Source organism: Engystomops pustulosus, chromosome 2 (assembly GCF_040894005.1).
Source record: "Engystomops pustulosus chromosome 2, aEngPut4.maternal, whole genome shotgun sequence".
Lineage (NCBI taxonomy): Eukaryota > Metazoa > Chordata > Amphibia > Anura > Leptodactylidae > Engystomops > Engystomops pustulosus.
In genome coordinates this window covers 192,880,420-192,901,088 of record NC_092412.1, presented here as the reverse complement: position 1 = coordinate 192,901,088, position 20,669 = coordinate 192,880,420, and the positions used below count along the sequence as shown (strand labels likewise).

Below are 20,669 nucleotides of genomic sequence, written 5' to 3'. Positions count from 1 at the left end.
GCAGCGGACCCCCCCCCCCCCCCCGGTCTGATTCCAGCTAAATGCCCCTGACACGCCGTCAGCGCGACCGCGGCGTGTTAGGGGTTAACACCCGCGATCGGAGAAATCTCCGATTGCAGGTGTCGGCTATAACATGTAGCCGACAACTGCAGCTTCTGGCCCCGGCTCCATTCAGAAAGCCGGCGCCAGAAGCTTGACGTACTATTACTGCATTTCGCGGGAACGCACATCCCGCCATGCAGTAATAGTACGTCAAATGTCGGGAAGGGGTTAATGTCCCCCCAAAGTCTTCTCTCCTCTCTCTCAAGTATCTATCAGTAAAAAGTTACTGCAGATATCAGTTCAGGCGGTCCCTTACTTAAGAACATCTGACTTACAGACGACCCCTAGTTAAAAACTGACCTCGGGTAATTGGTAATCTACTGTACTTTGGTCCCAGGCTACAATAAACAGCTATGACAGTTATAAAAGGCGTCTGCAATGAAGCTTTATTGATAATCCTGGTTCTTATGAAAATCCAACATTTTTAAAATCCAATTGTCACAGAGACAGAAAAAAAATTTGTCTGGAGCTACAATTATACAATATACAGTTTCAACGCAAACTTACAGAACCTATCTTGTACGTAACCCGGGAACTGCCTGTACACTAGTTCCTCCAGTGTATCCTAAAATCCCTAGATGGATTTTTCTTTTTCATGACCTCTTGGTTGACCACTTAAATCCAAGCTTCTTTTATAGTTCGTGAATTTCATTTATTTTCTTCTTTTTTGCTTTCAATTCCATGAAACACTTCATAATATAATAATAATAATAATAATCTTTATAGAGTACAAGCATTCATATGAATATGACCATTTACAGATAACACCAGTTGTAAAAGGATTTGCGCTGATAATGTTCTCCACTTCTTGTTCTGCATACTATATGGAGCCTGTAATGGATGACACACAGAACTCATAGATTAATGAAATTGAAAAAGAAAAGGTGAGACTGAGTTATGGAATACACAGAAGACTTTTGTGTAAGGTGTCCCTCTAAAGGACATCTTCCAACAGGACCAAGGATTGTAAACCAAGCACACTGACATACTGGTGTGTGCCCCCTCTGCCAGGATTTGCTATTCATTTAGCTTCTTATGCCCTGGTAAAAAAGGCTTTAAAAATTATGCAAATGAGCCTGAGGGGCTCCAGAAGCCATTAGGAGGCACACACCAGTATGTCAGTGGCTCGTTTTACAATCCTTCATCCTGGTTGTAGATGCTCTTTATGAAAGAACTATCTTATACACTCACCGGCCACTTTATTAGGTACACCATGCTAGTAACGGGTTGGACCCCCTTTTGCCTTCAGAACTGCCTCAATTCTTCATGGCATAGATTCAACAAGGTGCTGGAAGCATTCCTCAGAGATTTTGGTCCATATTGACATGATGGCATCACACAGTTGCTGCAGATTTTTCGGCTGCACATCCATGATGCGAATCTCCCGTTTCACCACATCCCAAAGATACTCTATTGGATTGAGATCTGGTGACTGTGGAGGCCATTTGAGTACAGTGAACTCATTGTCATGTTCAAGAAACCAGTCTGAGATGATTCCAGCTTTATGACATGGCGCATTATCCTGCTGAAAGTAGCCATCAGATGTTGGGTACATTGTGGTCATAAAGGGATGGACATGGTCAGCAACAATACTCAGGTAGGCTGTGGCGTTGCAACGATGCTCAATTGGTCCATGCTTTCATGTTGTTGATGCCAAATTCTGACCCTACCATCCGAATGTCGCATCAGAAATCGAGACTCATCAGACCAGGCAACGTTTTTTCAATCTTCTACTGTCCAATTTCGATGAGCTTGTGCAAATTGTAGCCCCAGTTTCCTGTTCTTAGCTGAAAGGAGTGGCACCCGGTGTGGCTTCTGCTGCTGTAGCCCATCTGCCTCAAAGTTCGACGTACTGTGCGTTCAGAGATGCTCTTCTGCCTACCTTGGTTGTAACGGGTGGCGATTTGAGTCACTGTTGCCTTTCTATCAGCTCGAACCAGTCTGCCCATTCTCCTCTGACCTCTGGCAATAACAAGGCATTTCCGCCCACAGAACTGCCGCTCACTGGATGTTTTTTCTTTTTCGGACCATTCTCTGTAAACCCTAGAGATGGTTGTGCGTGAAAATCCCAGTAGATCAGCAGTTTCTGAAATACTCAGACCAGCCCTTTTGGCACCAACAACCATGCCACGTTCAAAGGCACTCAAATCACCTTTCTTCCCCATACTGATGCTCGGTTTGAACTGCAGGAGATTGTCTTGACCATGTCTACATGCCTAAATGCACTGAGTTGCCGCCATGTGATTGGCTGATTAGAAATTAAGTGTTAACGAGCAGTTGGACAGGTGTACCTAATAAAGTGGCCGGTGAGTGTAGATTGAAGCCTTAAATTTCCTGAAGCCTGGTCACACATTTGGAGTTCTTGTGGCAAATTTAAAGCAGTTTTTATTTCACCTTGGCCAGGCATGAATTTAAAATGGAATGAAATATATTTCTCCTTCCTGCTAAATCCACACAATAAACCTACACAGTAAAATCTACAAAAAAAACCGCATTAAAGTGGTGGGCTTTTTAAAAAAATAAAAAATAAACGTGTACTCTCCTCTCCTCAGCCGCCACTGATGATGTCCTGCGCCGTGTTTACAGGGGCACAGAAGCCACAGACAGGGAGCTTTCCGGACGGCCAATGTCCGCCCCTATCTCTCAGCATTGTAAGGGGGTGCATGATGTTGGGAGAATTGCCGGAAGCTCCGTGTAAACATAATAGGGCACAGTTCAGACGGACCATGGAGCAGGACATCAGCAGTGCTGGAGGAGGTGAGTACATGTTTATTTTTTAAAAAGCCCACCCCAGCCTGTCCCTAAGTTATTTATTAATCCCGAATAACACCTTTAAGCAGTTTTCTTGCCACTAACCTTTTGTACAAAAGATTTGTTGTAGTGGCTTAGGGCTCTTTCACATTGGCAGTGGTGCTCAGCTGTTTTATTTTGACTCCGTTTTTTTGAGGTTTTGTCTCCGTGTCGGCAAAAAACGTGTAGGTTTAACATTGCTTTTAAAAACATCACACCTGCTTTTTCAGCCTAGGGGGCATTTACTAAAGGCCCGAATCGCGTTTTTCCGGCGGGTTACCCGAATTTTTTCGATTTGCGCCGATTTTCCCTGAATTTCCCCGGGTTTTTGGCGCACACGATTGGATTGTGGCGCATCCGCGCCGGCGTGCATGCGGCAGAAATCGGGGGACGTGGTCGCACGAAAACCTGACGGATTCGGAAAAACCACCGCATTTAAAAAAAAAAAAAAAAAAGGGTCGCTTGATGGACTTCAGCGCAGCAGCGACACATAGTGGACATCGGGGGAACTACCTTAGTGAATCGCCAGAAGACTCCAATCCTCCACACAGAATGCGCCGCTGGATCGCGAATGGACCGGGTAAGTCAATCTGCCCCATAGACTTCTATTGCCTTCCGTGATCCACAAAAGAAAAAGGTTTAATTGTTTTTTTCCACAGACATCAGATCTGTGAAAATACAAGCCAATGTGAAAACATGCTTTGAAAACAATGGCATCGAAAAGCATCCATGTAAATCACTGAACCATGGACATATAAAACAATGCTAATGTGAAAGAGCCCTCAGGGCACGTTCACACACTGCTTTGTGTTGTGCTTTTTTATGTGTTTTTGATGCATTCCAAAGGCTTCAGCCTTAATCAAGTGCTAAGGTTACATTGCGTTTCCACTGCATATGCTAAAACGGAATACGCTGAAGCCTTTAGAACGTGTCAAAAGCGCATAAAAAACGCAACGCATTGTGTGAAAGTGTCCTGAGGCATTTTGACGCATTCCACTGGCTTCATCCTTGATTACATGCTGAGGTTACATTGCATTTTAGTAGATGCAGTGGAGACGCAATATAACCTTGAGGCCGCGGTCACACGATCCGCTAGGCATCCGTTCATAACGCGACGCTAGCGCACAGGGGGCGGTCCTCGGCCCGAACGCACATGCGTTAACAGGGAAACGCATGCGATCGGCTTATCAATCGCATGCGTTTCCCTGTTAACGCATGTGCGGTCGGGCCAAGGACCACCCCCTGTGCGCTAGCGTCGCGTTATGAACGGACGCCTAGCGGATCGTGTGACCGCGGCCTAACATGAAATCAAGGCTGAAGCCAGTGGAATGCGTCAAAAACGCAACGCACAATGCGATACAACGCAGAGTGTGAATGCGCTCTGAAACTGCCTGATACATCTGGCATATAAGTTATAATGTCCTCATTGGATTGTGACTTGACTGTGTTCCAGCTATTGTCTTTCTTGTGACATTTCTCGTGTCCCTCTCCCTACATGGGGCTGGAGTGCTGTGGGCTGGACACGTTTTGGTTGGTTATTAGTATTTGATAAGCGATGATACAGATATATGCAGCGTCTGGATGGGACGAGGAGTTTGGCGGGTGAGGAAGTCAGGGGGCGGAGATCTCGCGAGCGCTGCGGCTGGGGACGCGGAAGCGGCTGCAGGGGGAGGAGGGCTGCAGGGTGCGCCCGGACAAGAGTGCTCGCTCCGGGTACAGAGCCGGGAAGGATCGGACCCAGGGGGCGAAGTGACCGCTGCATGGCCCGGGAGCAGAGCGGCGTTACGCGGTGCGGAGGGTGAGTAGCCCCGGCGCCTGTGCTGCACACGTGTGACTGAGCCGCTGCTGGAGCCATACTGCCATGTCCGGGGTGTGTGCGCTGCTGGAGGAGTGATGAGGGCTCTCAGAGTGCCCGCAAAGGATTAGGGGGTCCCTCACAGTATAGCGGTTACTGCAGAGACAACACGGAGGGGGCTGACAGAAAAAGGCACGAAGTGTTCCCAATGTTCAATAGTAAGATTGTGGCTCTCTGCTGACTGCACCCCCTGCTGCATATGCCCGGCGCTGAGCCTCTCCTTACTCCCTTGACAACGCCTAGCCTGTTAAATTACATGGGCTGGGCCTAAATGAGTTAAAGAGGACCGGTCATCCTAGGCAGCTCCCTAGCCTAGCCCCAGTTTTAGCAGTGTTAAACTGCTAGCTTTATCAGAACCGTCCAATAGAGCTAGGAAACGCTGCAGTGCCATACCCTCAGGGCGCCTTTCCACATGGCGTTTTAGTCCCTTTTTTAAATGCATCCAAAACGAAAGTGGGAGGGAGTTTGGCCAAAACGCATATACGTTTGCAATGAAATGCATGCGTTTAAAAACGTGACGAAAAAGCCACGTGGGAAGGTGCCCTCAGAACGCCAGACCGAACTTACAGCGCTCCGCCGTATTCATGAGGAGGTGCGGACTGCCGCATGAAGCCTGGTAGTCACCGCTGGCTCATGGTGTGGGAGCGCCCCCTTATGAATACGCCCGACTGCTGTAAGCTTGGTCCGGCGTTCCCAGGCTATAGCAGTGCTGGATTTATCGGAAGGTTTCCATAAAGCCATCAGTTTAGCACTGCTATTACTGGGGCAGGGCTTTAAGTTGCTTACTTTAGTAAGCAGCTCCTAGAGTGTGGTTTTTGTTTTTTTTTTGTTTTGTTTTTTTGGGTGACTGGTCCTCTTTAAATCCAGGTTTTGTGGTCAATTCAGATAAGCAAAATTATGTTGGCAAAATTTTCTGTCTGGCAGTGTCACTTTCCACTCCTGTAGCTGGACTTAAAGGGGTTGTCCAAGACTTTAAAAAAACAAAGGTGTCTGGGAGGCGCAGGACACTCCGTGGGCGCCAGGAGGTAAGTACATGTTTATTTTGTAAAGCAGCCCCCAACCTGCCACCTTTGTTTTGTTTGTTTTTTCAAAGACTCGGACAACCTCTTTACTTGTTGCACCGTAGTGATTTGATACAAGTTAGAACCTGACCCCTTTGGGTTAGGCTCCTTTCACGTGTCGTTTGCTTGTCCGGGCAAGCGTGCTGGAAAGTTGTACGGGTGAGCGCTGCCTTTCCATAGGAACGACACAGTTGGCAATACATCCATCAAAATGGATGGACAATCACCCATTGAGAGACATGGGAATGTATGCAAGCCGCGCCGTTGTGGTACGTTTTTTTTTACATGTTCGTGTGAAAACTGCTTAGTTTGTTAAACCACTTAAAGCAGAGAGCTAGGAAATGCAACTCACACAAACTGTGTTTACCAAGCCGATCAGCACTGTGTGAATTGCCCTTAGGCATTTCTAGGACAGCTGGAATTTTCTCTAGCCCCACCTTTTCTGAGTAAACCATGTAATATAATATTTTTTGGACCTTGAGGGTGCTGTCACACGTTGCGTTTACTGCATGCGTTTAAAAACGCTTTGCTACAGCTGAAGGGATATTTCCCTAATTAAACAGCTGTTAACGTTTGCGTTTACAAACGCATGCGTTAACTGCGATGTTAACACAAGCGTTAACAATGTGTTAACGCTTGCGTTTTGCAAACGCAGACAAAGTCGCGCCCACCAGGGCGGGCCTCGGCTAATTTAACGTTAAATTAACGCGAAACACCGGCGGCTCGTTCCCGATCGCAGGCATTTCCATAGAACCGCCGATGCGATCGGGCCGAGGCCCGCCCCGGTGGGCGCGACTTTGTTTGCGTTTGCAAGCGCAGACAAAAGCGCCACCTGTGGCGCCGGCCTTAGGGTGCAGACACACATGGCGTTTTTGGGCCGTTTTTACTAAGTGCGTTTTCAGATAGTTAAAAACGCATCCGTTTTTAAAAACGATCTGAAAACGCACTTAGTAAAAACGGCCCAAAAACGCTATGTGTGTCTTCACCCTCGTTTTTACTAAGTGCGTTTTCAGATCGTTTTTGAAAACGCATGCGTTTTTGTCCGTTTTTCATTGCGCAATTTCGGAATTTTTAAAAAACGGATGCGTTTTTTAACGATCTGAAAACGCACTTAGTAAAAACGGCCCAAAAACGCTATGTGTGTCTTCACCCTCGTTTTTACTAAGTGCGTTTTCAGATCGTTAAAAAACGCATCAGTTTTTTAAAAATTCCGAAATTGCGCAATGAAAAACGGACAAAAACGCATGCGTTTTTAACGATCTGAAAACGCACTTAGTAAAAACGCCCCAAAAACGCCATGTGTGTCTTCACCCTTAGGCCGGCAGCACACGTGGCGTTTTGAACCTGTATTTGTAATTGGGAAAAAAAACCTAAAAATTCACATCGCCCCCCTTTCGCTAGAACTTAATTACATATAAATAAACAGTAAAAATCACAAAAACATTAGGTATCGCCGCTTCCGAAAAGCGCCCAAAGTCAAAAATGGCACTTTTTTGGCATTTTGAAAAATATAAAAAACCTATAAAAAGTGATCAAAAGGTCATACAGTACTAAAAATGTTCGCATTGAAAACGTCATCAAAAGTCGAAAAAAAAGGTACCAGCTACAGCTCCGTACACAAAAGTATAAAAAAGTTATAAGCGCCAGAAGATGGCAAAATAAAAAAACAATTTCTACATGAGTTTTAATTATTGTAAATGTATGAAAACATTAAAACCTATATAAATTTGGTATCCCTGTGATCGTGCCGACCCAAAGAATAATGTAGACATGTCACTTGGGGTGCACAGTGAAAGCTGTAAATTCCAAGCTCACAAGAAAACGTCGTAAATGCTTTTTTTTTTTTCACCAATTTCAGTGCATTTGGAAATTTTTTCTTGCTTCAGAGTACACAGCATGGAATATTCAATACTATCACTATGAAGTGAAATTTGTTATGCAGAAAACAAGCCATCACAAAGCTCTTTACGTGCAAAAAAAAAAAAAAGTTATAGATTTTTGATTGTGGGGAGTGACAAATGAAAAAACTAAAAAGGATGCGGTCCTTAAAGGGTTAAGCAAGTGAATGTTATTGTTTGTATTATAAAGTTATACAATTTTCAAATATACTTTCTGTATAAATTCCTCAGTTTTCTGGAACTCTGCTTGCTGTCTATAGGAAGCATCTGTTTACATCCAGTGGACAGAAATCTGACCATGGTCACAAAGACGCACGGCTCGTCCCTGTCATGGAGAGTAATCGGAGTTGTGTGATATAGCTGGCTGTGCACCTGTGTGACCGTGGTCAGCTTTCTGTCCACTGTAAGTAAATATAGAAGCTTTCTATAGAATGACAGCAAGCGGAGATATAAAACTGTGAGGAATTGATACAGAAAGTGTATTGAAAATTTGTGTAACTTTTTATAATACCAACAATAAGATTCAGTTACTGAAATGGGAAAACCTCTTACCGACACGCGCTCTAATAGTACAGAGCGCTTTGAGTTCCAGTGCATGGAGAGAGCTCAAAGGTGAGCCCTCTCCACAGCCGGTAAGTCTTTGCTGCATATTGGGTTACACCCACGATCGGTGCCGTGTTTTCCCACCGATCACCATCGACAATGCCCATGTGCCGCCATCTTGCCAAGGATCGTCGCTCCCTGTGACGTCATCAGGGAGCGGCGATCCCTTTCCACGTCAGCCTCGGGTCTTTTGAAGACATCAGCACATTTTTCAGTGAGGAGGAAAATCCCCATATACTATTATACTGTAATATATGTTAGGATCAATCAGACAATCTAGGGAAAGTACCCTAGGGAGTAAAATGGTAAAAATTAAAAAAATTAAAAATAAAATTATAATAAAACATAATTCAAATCACCCCTCTTTCCCTAGAACTGATATAAATATTAATAAACGGTAAAAATAATAAATACATTGGGTATTGCCGCTTCCGAAAATGCCCAATCAAAATATGTTTTTCGGAAAATAGCGCCCAAATTAAAAAAGTAATATAAAAAAAAAAAATCAATAAAAAGTGATCAAAGGTAGCACAGTCCTAAAAATGATAGCAATGAAAACGTCATCAAAAGTTGCAAAAAATGACACCACCCACAGCTCCATACACCGAAGTATGAAATAGTTAAAGGGCACCTACCACCACGAATCTACCTATAAAGGTAGATCGGGTGGTAGGTGGATGTATGGGACGTGAGGATAGCCCTTTTTAGAGCTAATCCTCACGTCCGCATGCGCAGAACTCCGGCTTCTCGGACGAGGGCGCGCAGCTGCCAGGAGCTGCGCGCCGAAGATCACAGGGTAGGCGGGGAAAGCGGCTACTGGGGCGTGGAGTAGCCGCGCCGTGTAGCCTCGTGTACGGCTACTCCACGCCCCAGTAGCCGCTTAATTACATTTACATATTAGGGCAATAAAGTTTATGCTACACTAGCGGGGACGTGAGGATTAGCTCTAAAAAGGGCTATCCTCACGTCCCATACATCCACCTACCACCCGATCTACCTTTATAGGTAGATTCGTGGTGGTAGGTTCCCTTTAATGGGCGCCAGAAGATGGCAAAATTAAAAAAAAAAATTTGTGCAGGAGGTTTTAATTTTTGTAAATGTATGAAAACAATATACAAATTTGGTATCCCTGTAATCGTACCTACCCAAAGAATAGAGTAGACATGTCATTTGTGGCAAACAGTCAAAGCTGTAAAATCCAAGCCCACAAGAAAATGGCGCAAATGGTTTCTTTCCACCGCATTTGGAATTTTTTTTCCCGCTTCCCAGTATACGGCACGGAACGAGGTTGAAGGTGGTAAAATGTCCTCTTAAAATGAAAAGCTGCTGCAAAAGTTGACAGCACGTGTCCTTTGTTTTACTTTGCATGTTGATAGGATTTATTACAACTGTAGATCACTTTGTTTACCCGTATGTATCATATGTATGGGTACTTTCAGAGGGCGCATTAACGACTGTACAAGCATAAACAATTCTACTCCTTGAAAAAAGTCTTGTGCATATTTATACACTTGACTTTCCTCTGTTTTGGGGTCGCTGACTAGTGATAATTCATGTCCCTCTGGTAGGTCATGTGACCAGAGCACAGGTTTCCCATACAGGTTTCTGATGCTCTGTTCATCCTGTGTGAGCGGGAGCCGTACAACTCCTGGAATTCCGTATTTAAACTTTTACATATTAAATACATGAATGTATCGGTGCCCATTGTGAATGAGAGCTGTAGTTTATTTGCTTTCAGAATCTCTTTTCGTGATGTAACATTTCCCATCATGCATACATGTCCAGTGTCACAAAAAAGACAATGTTGTGTCCTTCTGCTGTGACACCTGTACAATATAACAAAGGATAGACCAATATGGCTGACTTATGTGACTGGGGATTGAAAGAATTGCTTTGTTCTTCCTTTTTGTAGACAATTTTGTGTAGATAAATTTCCATCTATATATCATTGTGTGTCAGTTTGGGGGTGCAGAGAGTTAAGGTTGTTAAAGGGGTTATCACGCGATTGTCGATCAGTACAGTGGCCCCATTCTCAATAATGGCTGGTGCGTCCTGCTGCTCCGTGCAATTATAAGTGCTATAAGGGGCAATCTCCATATAGAGGGAATCATGGGAATCCTATCTGGATTTGCTTCAGTGATGGGAGTAGATGAAGCTGTAATAAACGGTTATCAGCACTAGGAGAACTTCATGGAGGAGAGAGATGAGAGGGAACATTGTATAAACAAGACAATGGGCACTCATTGCACATACCTACACCTACATGGGCACTGGCCACTCAACACACACACATCTACGCTGTGGACAGAAAGAGTTCTTGGGAATTGTGGTAAAAATCTATTCGCTGCAACTCGTGTTAATCCTTATTGACTATGATGGGAAAGCAAGTAATAACTTCCCAAGCTGTTGCCAATGAAATTTTAAAGGTTTGTTTGTTTTTAAAGCCCTCCCCAGCTCGCCTTCAGAATCTGACAACCCCTTAAGGCCTTCCCCATGTGAAAAAACCTGTAGTCTGCAAATCTCAGTTAATTCCTTCTAATTCTTGTGTGCTGGTTTCCCTGACCAGTTATACTAGTTTATCTTGTGTGGTGTGATTGTGCTTCTGTAGATCTGCCGGATGAATATTGTGGAGGTTTCTTTTGAAACTTTTAACGATGGCTTGAGAAAAACACAAGAAACGTCAAATGTTCCTCCTGTGACTATGGAGAGGGCACTAGAACAGCTCCAGGAATCCCCCTTTATGTGCCACTTGAGAAGTTCATGTGCGTGTCAAACGGAAAAGGAAGCCTGCAGACATAATCATCATTTCTGTGGTTTTATTCTACTGGTTGTTACATTTTCTCCATGACTACAATCTTGTTTTTCTAAACGGATAGATGGACACCGAATAGGAACTGACTTGGCACGGCTTCTATAGTTTTGTTGAATATCTGATGCGAAAGGACATTCTCTGGGCTCTGGGAGACAGATCTCTACACAAGAGTTGTGAACAGAGGCTATTTTATTGTCTGCAAAGGCAATTATTTTCCATCCTGATCTGTCCCATCTCCATAGATGTAGGTTTAATCTAAAATAGCATTCCAAATAGTTTTGCATGGTGGACCCCTTCCACTATTTTCTTGGTTATTTTACTTTAAAACTGCAGTACATGGTACAATGCTGGTGTGCCCAGAACTAAAGGGAACCTGTCATCAGAAATTGCCCTAATAAACCTTTACCAGTATGTTGTCAAGCAGGTAAGCTGCTTCTAGATCATGCTTTTTTCATGGCCCGCTTGGCGGCATCGTAAAGAAAATCAACTTTGAAGTGAGCTGTAAATTGGTTGTATAAAATCAGGGAGGTGCAGAGTTTTGCTTGGAGGAAGGCTGTTTATGCATGAGATTTTTTTTAGCGATGCTTCTTCAATTAAATAATAATTTATTGTCCCGAGGGAAAAGTTTGTCACATTCGAATAAAACACAATGTATATAAAAAAAATACAATATATAAAACATGAATAATAAAATGTATAGAAGACACACAATATATTACCTTTACAACACTTCTGCTATACCCCGATTATTCATCAAGTGAAGAGTGATCGGCTCAAAAGATTTTTTTTTTTTTTTGTACCTGTTGGTGGAAGGATACAGTCTGTAGTCTTGATGATTTTTCAGCCAATCTAGAGTCTAAAAAAAAAGGCTGATGGCTGCTACTTGTACTTTAAGGGTGCTGGGCTTCAGACCTTCTTTTAGACCTGATTGTAGAAAATCCAATGTTGCAGCTGTACTGGCCTGTTCTAAAGGTCTGTTAATTGTAAGGAAAAAAAAATAAATTCTTTCCAGATCCTCATCTAGATTTTGGAGGCAAGTTCTTTCTCCCTTCTAAGAAGGGTAAAAAAAAAATACTGGTTCAGAGAATCCTACTTTTCTAAAAATGTCTCCTTCAGGTGCAAGGCCTTATTAGTGCAAATGGTGGAAACACATAAAGTAACCACTGAGGCCATGTATGAGAGAATGCGTCCACCCCCAAGAAGGCCGTCTTTGGGATGTAGGGAAAAGGAAGTTTTCCACCTGCCTATTTTTTGTCTGGTTGCAAAGAGGTCCACTAACTGTTGGAAAAAATTTGAGATTCTGCATCCATTTACCTTGTTTTAACTGGACTCTGCTTTAAATATCTGCCTTCTGATTCCATTCCCCTTTGAGCTATAACACTGTTAAGGACAGGATATTCCTCTCTGCCGATTCAAAAATTTGGCCAGGCACTCTGCTCAGGGTTAAACTTTTTGTGCCTCCCTGTTTAAGCACTTGACACTCAGTGCATAATCCATGCCGAAATAGTAAGGTGTGGAGCCAATGCCAGCTTAGCTTTGCAGCAGAGCTCAGCCGGCATCAGGAATTGCAAAAAAAACCCTCTCATCCAGCTATATAGACCATTAAGAGTTAAGCCAGGGTGATGCAAAAATGATAGACCCCACCCCCCACATTAAGTTTTATTGTACAAAACATTGTATTGTACATGAGCATAATATGGAAATTAGATATCACTGCAATCTTATTGACCCATTGAATAAATCTAATATATTACTTGGAGTATATGGTGAACACCAAAAAAAAAATTCTAATAAATTACAGAATTGATGTTTTTTCTGCAACACCAACCCCCTCCACCCCCCCCCCCCCCCGACACACACATGTTAACAAATTTTCAGCAATACTGCATGGCCACACTAAAATGGTACCACTGCAAAATGCTTCACATTCCCACAAATAAGCCCTTGCATGAGGAAAAACTAATATTTTATAGCTTGCAAAAGTGTGCCATGAACCAACGATAAAACCACAAAATTTTATAAGGCAATAACTGGCTGATGCATGACCTTCCTTACCTTCTGTGCCTTGCTGTACGCCCCTACAACAAGTAATGTCCACATGTGGGGTGTCTCCTTACTTGGGAGGAATTGCATAACAAATTTTAAGATTGGTTTTCTCTATCTCTTGTGAATGTGTAAATTTTGGGGCTAAAATAACATATTACTGACAAAATTGAACCATTCTTAATTTTACCTACATTTTGATCTAATTACTATGAAGATATCAAAGGGTTAACAATCTTCCTAAAAGCTGTTTAATAGTTTGATGGTTGCAGATTTGTAAGTGGGTTAATATATAGGAGATTTCTAATACTATATTTTTCAAACTTCATTAAAAAATTATCCCCAAAAAAGTATATTCTGAAATCTCCTTGAAAATACCGAAAACAGATGTTCATTTTGTAAACCGCGTGACATCAAAATAAATTATCTAGACATTTTCAAAAATTATGGAACCGAAAAGCAGACATTTGGGAAATGTTATTTAGCAACTAATTTTAGAATTTTTTTTTTCCAGCCTGAAAACGAGAATTACTGACTTCATAAGTAAAATGCTGCTATTGGTCAGGCTGCACTGGAGCAACGACGAAACCCCTCTCGTCCACGGGACTGGGTAGATGGCCATAAGTACAGCTGCCATCTTGCCCCGATCACTGTCTGAACCGTGTTGGCAAGTCTCTTCCGGGCGCGCTGTAATAGAACGATGCGGCGGGAAGGAGTTTATAGGCTATACAATCTTTTATTTTTTGGGAAATTTGAACAAATAAGGGCTTATTTTTTGCGAGATGAGATGTACTGTAAAAAAAAAAAAAAATTTAGTGGGTTTTTAAGCTTATTGAAAATAAAATCAATTTTTAGCACTGTAGCTTAAAATATACTTATTCTATGATTACAGTGATACCTCATTTATGTAGCTTTATATACAGGCAGTCCCCGGGTTACGTACAAGATAGGGTTCGGAGGTTTGTTCTTAAGTTGAATTTGTATGCAAGTCGAAACTGTATATTTTATAATTGTAGACCCAGACCAAAAAAATTTGGGCCCCAGTGACAATTGGAGTTTAAACATTTTTTGCTATAATATGACCAAGGATTATCAATAAAGCTTCATTACCGACACCTTACAGCTTATCATTACAGTCTGGAACTATAGTACAGCATTCAGAAAGCTTCAATAGAGGTCATAGGGGTCTGTCTGTAACTATGGGTTGTCTGTAAGTCGGGTGTCCTTAAGTAGGGGACTGCCTGTATATTTGTCCAATTTTATTGAAGAAAAACTAGAATAAAAACTATTGCTTACTGCGGTTAATATATCTCCTAAACACTTATCCCTATATATTTTGTTTAGTTACCCACATTTATTTATTACAAGGCTGTAGTCTTTACATTACATAAATATACAAAAAATTATCTTTTACTATGTTTAGCTAGCCTCCTATAACGGAATTATGTTAACATCTCATATATAGGGTTAATACCGATTGTTGATATAGAGTCAGTGTATATTATACGCGCTAATCTGACTAGCTTCCCTTTTTTCCCCTTACCGGACACACAAAATATGATTATAGTAGTTTTATATCCAGCACCTTTCCGGTGCTCTCCGTTCTGTTTGTGTCCGTCCGCATTGAACCATCCACTATGTTGGTGACTACATATTATGTATAACATCCTATTTTTTCATTATTGTTTTTAAATGTTGATATAACAGTTTTTTTAGAATGAAATTAAACAATGTTTTATTATACCAAACAACATACCTGAGAGAGGCGTTCCTAAACAACCCTGACGTCATGGATTAAGGCGGACCGTGTGTCCCCCTCCCTCTGACGTCCCTTCCTGTTTGTAATTTAACGGTGCTCCCTCTCAGATATGTGTGAGCCTTGACAAAGAGCGTGTGCATATTGTAGTCCACTACTTGGACGCAGTGCTTGGGTTTATGTGATTTCAATACCTTTCTATGGGTACTAAATAAAAAGCCTGAAGTATTTTTTCCAAACACAAGTGCTGGACCATTTCTTCATATTGTCTGTTTGTTTTAGTATCGCCATTTTTGCAGCAACATAACTTTGGTATTTTTTGGTTGACGTAGCTTGTTGTGGGCTTATTTTTTGCGTGACAAGTGGTTCTTTTCAGTGGTACTATTTTGATGTTGTGTTTTTTTTTTTTTTTTTTTTTTTGTTTACCGCGTTCACAGTTCGGTTCCAATTATGATTTATTGTACAGATTGTTACAGACACGGCGATATCAATTAAGTGTGTGTGTGGTTTTTTTTTGTTTTTGTATTTTTTTTTTTTTTGTTTTTTGTACTTGTGTATAGGGAATTGTGGTGTTTGGAGGACTTCCACTTCCTTTTATTATTTAATTATATTTAAAAAAAACTTTTTGTTTAAACATTTTTTTTTTTTCCTGTTGACTTGAATAAGTAATCTTCTGATCACTTGTTCCAGCTCTTATACATCTAACACAGTGCAGCAATAGAGATTACACAGTATTGCACTGTGCAATGTAAGACTATGTTAGTGTATTACAGCTGCGTCCTGCTAGGAGGCGGGCTCCCAGACATGGGATCCACATAAAAAGCCTCTTGCATACAGCGGCGTGTAAGGGGTTAACACTCGGGATTGAAGGAACCTCCGGTCACGGTTGTTTTAGACGGGTGTCAGCTGGGATATGCAACAGACACCCGTTCTGTATGGGACCAGCTCTGAACGCGAGCCAGTACCTACCACGCGCCGTAATAGTACAGAGAGCTATTTTAAGTCACTTCCCGCTACGCTGTACTATTATTGTGTGTGTCGGGAAGGGGTTAAAGTGAAACCCCTTGTTTAGAGATGTCTTTTACTTCATTATTTCAGACAATCCTCTCCATAAAATGGCTGGGTGTGGGGGAGCAGAAGATTTTCTTATTTTGCATTCTTATTCTTTCTCTTTAAAATACTGAAGCCACAAGAGTCTGCGTCCATACTCCATGTGTTGTCAGAGCTGTCAGGACATGCATTATCATCAGAGCGCAAAGCGGAGCTCTAATTAAATCTGAAAATATCATCCATTTCTTTCATGCCAAGTCCTTTTATGTATGCATTTTTTTTTGTTTTCTACAGGGAGTAACTCTACAGAAATGACGGAATATAAACTGGTCGTGGTCGGAGCTGGAGGTGTTGGAAAAAGTGCCTTAACTATACAGCTTATCCAGAACCATTTTGTGGATGAATATGATCCCACTATTGAGGTACGGTGTTCAAGCTGCTTTATAAGCAACAGTGGGTACGAAAAGTATTCAGACTTTTACTCCAATTTGTACCCCATTGTAACAGAAAACAAATGTAGTTATTTTTGCTCATTTATTTAAACAAGAAAAATTCTAATATTATATGGTCATAAATATTCAGACCCTTGCTCTGACACACATATTTTACTTGCATGCTGCCTTCTGATCCTACTTGAGGTGGTTATATTCCTGCATTGGAGTTTAGCTTTTCTTAATTGGACTGATTGTCCTTGATTAGGAAAGGCACGCACCTGTCTATATAAGACCTTACAGCTCACTGTGCATGTTGGCTCACTTGAGAATCATGAGGTTTAAGGTACTGCCCAAAGGGCTCAGAGAAAGAATCCCAGACAAAAAAAGGCTGGTTCATATTGTACAGACATGGCTACTGCTGTTTTTCAGTCTCATCTTGTGGTGATTTTCATAGATGTGGCACATAATTACTGTGGCAATTTATTGCTTTAAGGCAGTGAAAACCACTGGCAGTGTAACCCCCTAAATTCCACAATGGGCTCTAATTATTTCTCTGTTATTATTCATGTTATGATTCTACTTTATTTTATCACGTTACATAGCATTTTCTTCTCTGCAACTTTAAAGGACATCTACCACCAGGATGAAGAACTGTATTAATACCAATAGAGCCTTGCATACAGTCCTTCATCCTGGTGGTAGATGCCCTTTAAAAGAAGATCTCAAACTCTCCTCTAAACTGATCCATTTTATTTGTTCTTACAATTATATTTTTTTGTCTTCTACTGTTCTGCGATTACCAACCTTCGCATTAATTCCTGTTCCAAGTGCAGCTTAAAGTCTATGTCCCCTACCTCCTTTACATATGTACAAACTACAGTCGGCTTTTTTGTTGCATTTGCAAGTTGATACCCACACAAACATAGCCGTGCCATTTATACTGTACTGAACACTATATATACAATAAAGAGATGCAGCCACCTTGAAACAGTGGTGTCTACAGTTGGGAACCAGTTTCGGAGTTGGCAAAAAGAGTCATCGCTTTCCTTGCCCCATCCTGTAAAAACTATTTGCTTATTTCCCACAAACATAGGGAAAACATAAAATTCATTGAAGGTTTTGACTTGACAGATGCATGTGTCCATCTTGGGTGTAGACAGAATATTAGAAGTAAAAAGATAAACGGAGACCCTCTATTGGTTGGAGAAAGTTATAGCTGGTCACATGACACATCTGAGGACAAGAAGGCAAATGATCTCTCCCCCCAAATTGAGCAAATTGTATTCTTCCTGCTAGTGTCTAAATTTCTAATGGGGTAGAGGAAGAAAAAACTGCTCAGGAGTGCAGATAACCGTATAGGACCACCAGGATTAAGGTTTGTAGCCCAAATACACTTACATTCTCTTCTAACAGCATCTGCTCTTTTAGCTGCTTAAGCTATTGTTTTTACGAGAAAAAAATCTGCAAATGAACCTAAGGGGCTCCATTGAAATCAATTGAGCCTGGAGCCTCATTTGCATAATTGTTTACCCTTTTTTGTCAAAACAAGGGCATAGGTAGCTAAAAGCAGATCCTGACAGAGGGAGCACACACCGGCATGTAAGTATTCATGGTTTACAAACCCTTATCCTGCTATTAATGTCCTTTTTTTTTTCTGCTTTTCTACCTCTTGTAGGACTCTTACCGGAAGCAGGTGGTGATTGATGGGGAGACGTGCTTGCTGGATATCTTGGATACTGCGGGTCAAGAAGAGTATAGCGCAATGCGTGACCAGTATATGCGCACGGGGGAAGGCTTTCTTTGTGTGTTTGCAATCAACAATAGCAAATCATTTGCTGATATAAATTCCTATAGGTAAGGCAACAAGTGTTATACATAACCAGACTTGCTGAGTACAATGCATTATTCAGCTTGCATGTGAAGAATACGAATAATGGTATCTGAAAAAAGTTCACTCTTAAAATAGTTACTTTTCTTTATTTTTTTTTTCTCTTCTTGAAATCCAACGCAATCGCCACGTATGAACACCGCCTCAGGGTATTGTTGTTTAACAATAAGTTTGGTGGTTGTCCTCAGGGCCGATTGTAATGGTAATTCTGTATAAATTACTATTATACAGTAATAATTATATTCCACCCTTTTAGGGTAACCCTGCTCTAGATGTATCCGTTGTGATGAGGGAGGCATGGCCACTATTGTACACTGGCGTATGTTACATAAACTCTGTTTTCGTAGATGGCTTCTAATTGTAAGCAGTTGTAGAGACCTTTTATGAAACAGATTTCAGTTTTCAGATTAATGCCACGGTATTGTTTTAAATGCCCTTGTCCCCCATTTATAAAGGACAACTTTCCGACCAGTACAAAGTCTGCCAGAATTGTGGGTACATGTATCATCATTTTGTACAGAGTTTTCTGGTGAATGAAGACCAACTAATAGGAGTGCAAAGAACGGATAGACTGTGTTATACTTCTACAGATTAATCATCCAGCATCAGACAGTCTTGTGCTGTCCATATTTATTCAACACTTGCTAAATCATCCTAGATGTCTTTGAAAACCTTTCCCAGATCAAGTGGCTTGATTTGAAGAGTCCTTTGTATCCACGTATCCTATACACCCATCATTACAGCTTTATGTTGTGTATTTACCCCACCGGATTTCGTAGTTCATAAAGTCCGCACCTGGTGTGTGAGCATTTTGGTAAACTTGTACTTGTAAAATGTACATGTTGATTCTATATAAATGTTATAACTACCCTTTATCCCATTTTAGGGAACAGATTAAAAGAGTAAAGGACTCTGATGATGTTCCTATGGTACTTGTCGGTAACAAATGTGATCTGCCAACAAGGACTGTGGACACCAAGCAAGCCCAAGAACTAGCCAAGAGTTATGGAATCCCATTCGTTGAGACCTCGGCAAAAACAAGACAGGTATGAGTGTAACGTGTTTATCATTCATGTCAATCTTGGAAAGTGCAACAGATACATTTGTTATGCAGTCTGTCACAAATGTTTTCCTTAAAATATCTCTTCAGGGTGTTGAAGATGCTTTTTATACTCTGGTCCGTGAAATCCATCAGTACAGGATGAAAAAACTAGATAGCAACGAAGATAGTAGCCAGGGCTGCATTAGATTGCCTTGCACCCTCTTGTAATTCGGTAAGTGATGAGTAATGATGTATAAGATTACTGTGGTGAAAGTAAAGATGGTTTTGTAATTTTTCTTTTTTGTTCTAGTCTCGTTGGCCAAAGCACTGGAATTCTTGGAAGACCGGAGGCCAATAACTCACATGGCACCTGCACAAGACTGTTCTATCAAACTCAACTTGACAAATCTGTTACCTCGTTCATGGATGGTCTCATCACTGTGTCCTTTACCACACAGCTGCTGCCATGTGGACCAACTCCAACCAACTCCAACTCCTGTGAAGCTCTAACCCAAAGGAAATGGCCTTGATGTTTGTACTTCAAGTGGTTATGCAAAGAGTATGATGTGAAGATGTTTGCGCTGCGTTCTTCATCTCAAGGATTTATGTTGTGTAGTGACCATCCGTTTAAATAACTTTGGGTTTATACCACTATATTTCAGTATATTATGTCTGAGTAGCAGGGGCTATGTCCCTTTACATTGAACTGACATTTTACCCAATGTGCTGTTTTCAGCCTTATGTTCCGACCTTGATAATCACTTTAAAATGTTTGACTTCTTCAGAGAACAATTCCCTTCACCTTGAGGGTTAAGGAAGAATGACTTGATGGCCTTTTCAACACATCATGGCCCGGTCGCATGTCCTGTTCTTTATTGCTTTTATTCAAATGTGCATAATGGTTTTAGGACCAAAAGAGAAGATTTTGTGTTGAAGACGATCTGTAGACCATTTGCCTTACTCTGGTCAAGCACAAAAGTGTCATTATTAATAGCACAGTACAGAATGTGACGGCCTACAAAGAAGGCTCCACACTGGGTTATGTTAAATGACATTTTTCAATCAGTATTTTACAATCGTGAAAATTAAAATGTATTGTATGTATTTGTACATATCTGTATGAAGTGTTTTCTTTCTCAAAAGAAAAATATTTCAACCATAAGTTCAAATCTAGGTTTATGTAAAGACAAGATGCATGAAGTGCCAAACGTTATGCATTTGTAGTTAAAGGGGTCCTCCAGTGACATACAAGTAAGCCCCTACCCTGTGGATGGGAACTAACTTGGTGATGAAACCCCCATGGATCACATGAACAGGGATCGGTCCACTACGTAA

The 20,669-nt window shown here is 41.5% G+C and overlaps 1 protein-coding gene and 1 long non-coding RNA gene across 3 annotated transcripts in view; one reads left to right on the top strand and one right to left on the bottom strand.

Moving 5' to 3' along the window:
• Positions 1-367: 367 nt before the first annotated feature.
• The window catches only part of LOC140119053 (uncharacterized), a 50,304-nt gene continuing 30,002 nt past the window's right edge, over positions 368-20,669 (bottom strand). The window contains exon 4 of the long non-coding RNA XR_011853310.1: positions 368-933. This is a non-coding gene — a long non-coding RNA (uncharacterized lncRNA). The remainder of the gene's footprint in view (positions 934-20,669) is intronic.
• Positions 4,366-20,444, top strand: NRAS (NRAS proto-oncogene, GTPase). Of its 2 annotated transcripts, none has more exons than XM_072137670.1 (6): positions 4,366-4,494; positions 16,265-16,392; positions 18,080-18,258; positions 19,179-19,338; positions 19,443-19,566; positions 19,645-20,444. In XM_072137670.1, the coding sequence occupies exons 1-5, from the start codon at positions 4,461-4,463 to the stop codon at positions 19,560-19,562; spliced, it is 621 nt and encodes a 206-aa protein (XP_071993771.1). In that variant the 5' UTR covers positions 4,366-4,460; the 3' UTR covers positions 19,563-19,566; positions 19,645-20,444. The 2 variants fall into 2 exon arrangements, with proteins under 2 accessions (XP_071993771.1, XP_071993773.1); XM_072137672.1 differs by lacking the exon at positions 4,366-4,494 and adding an exon at positions 4,556-4,690.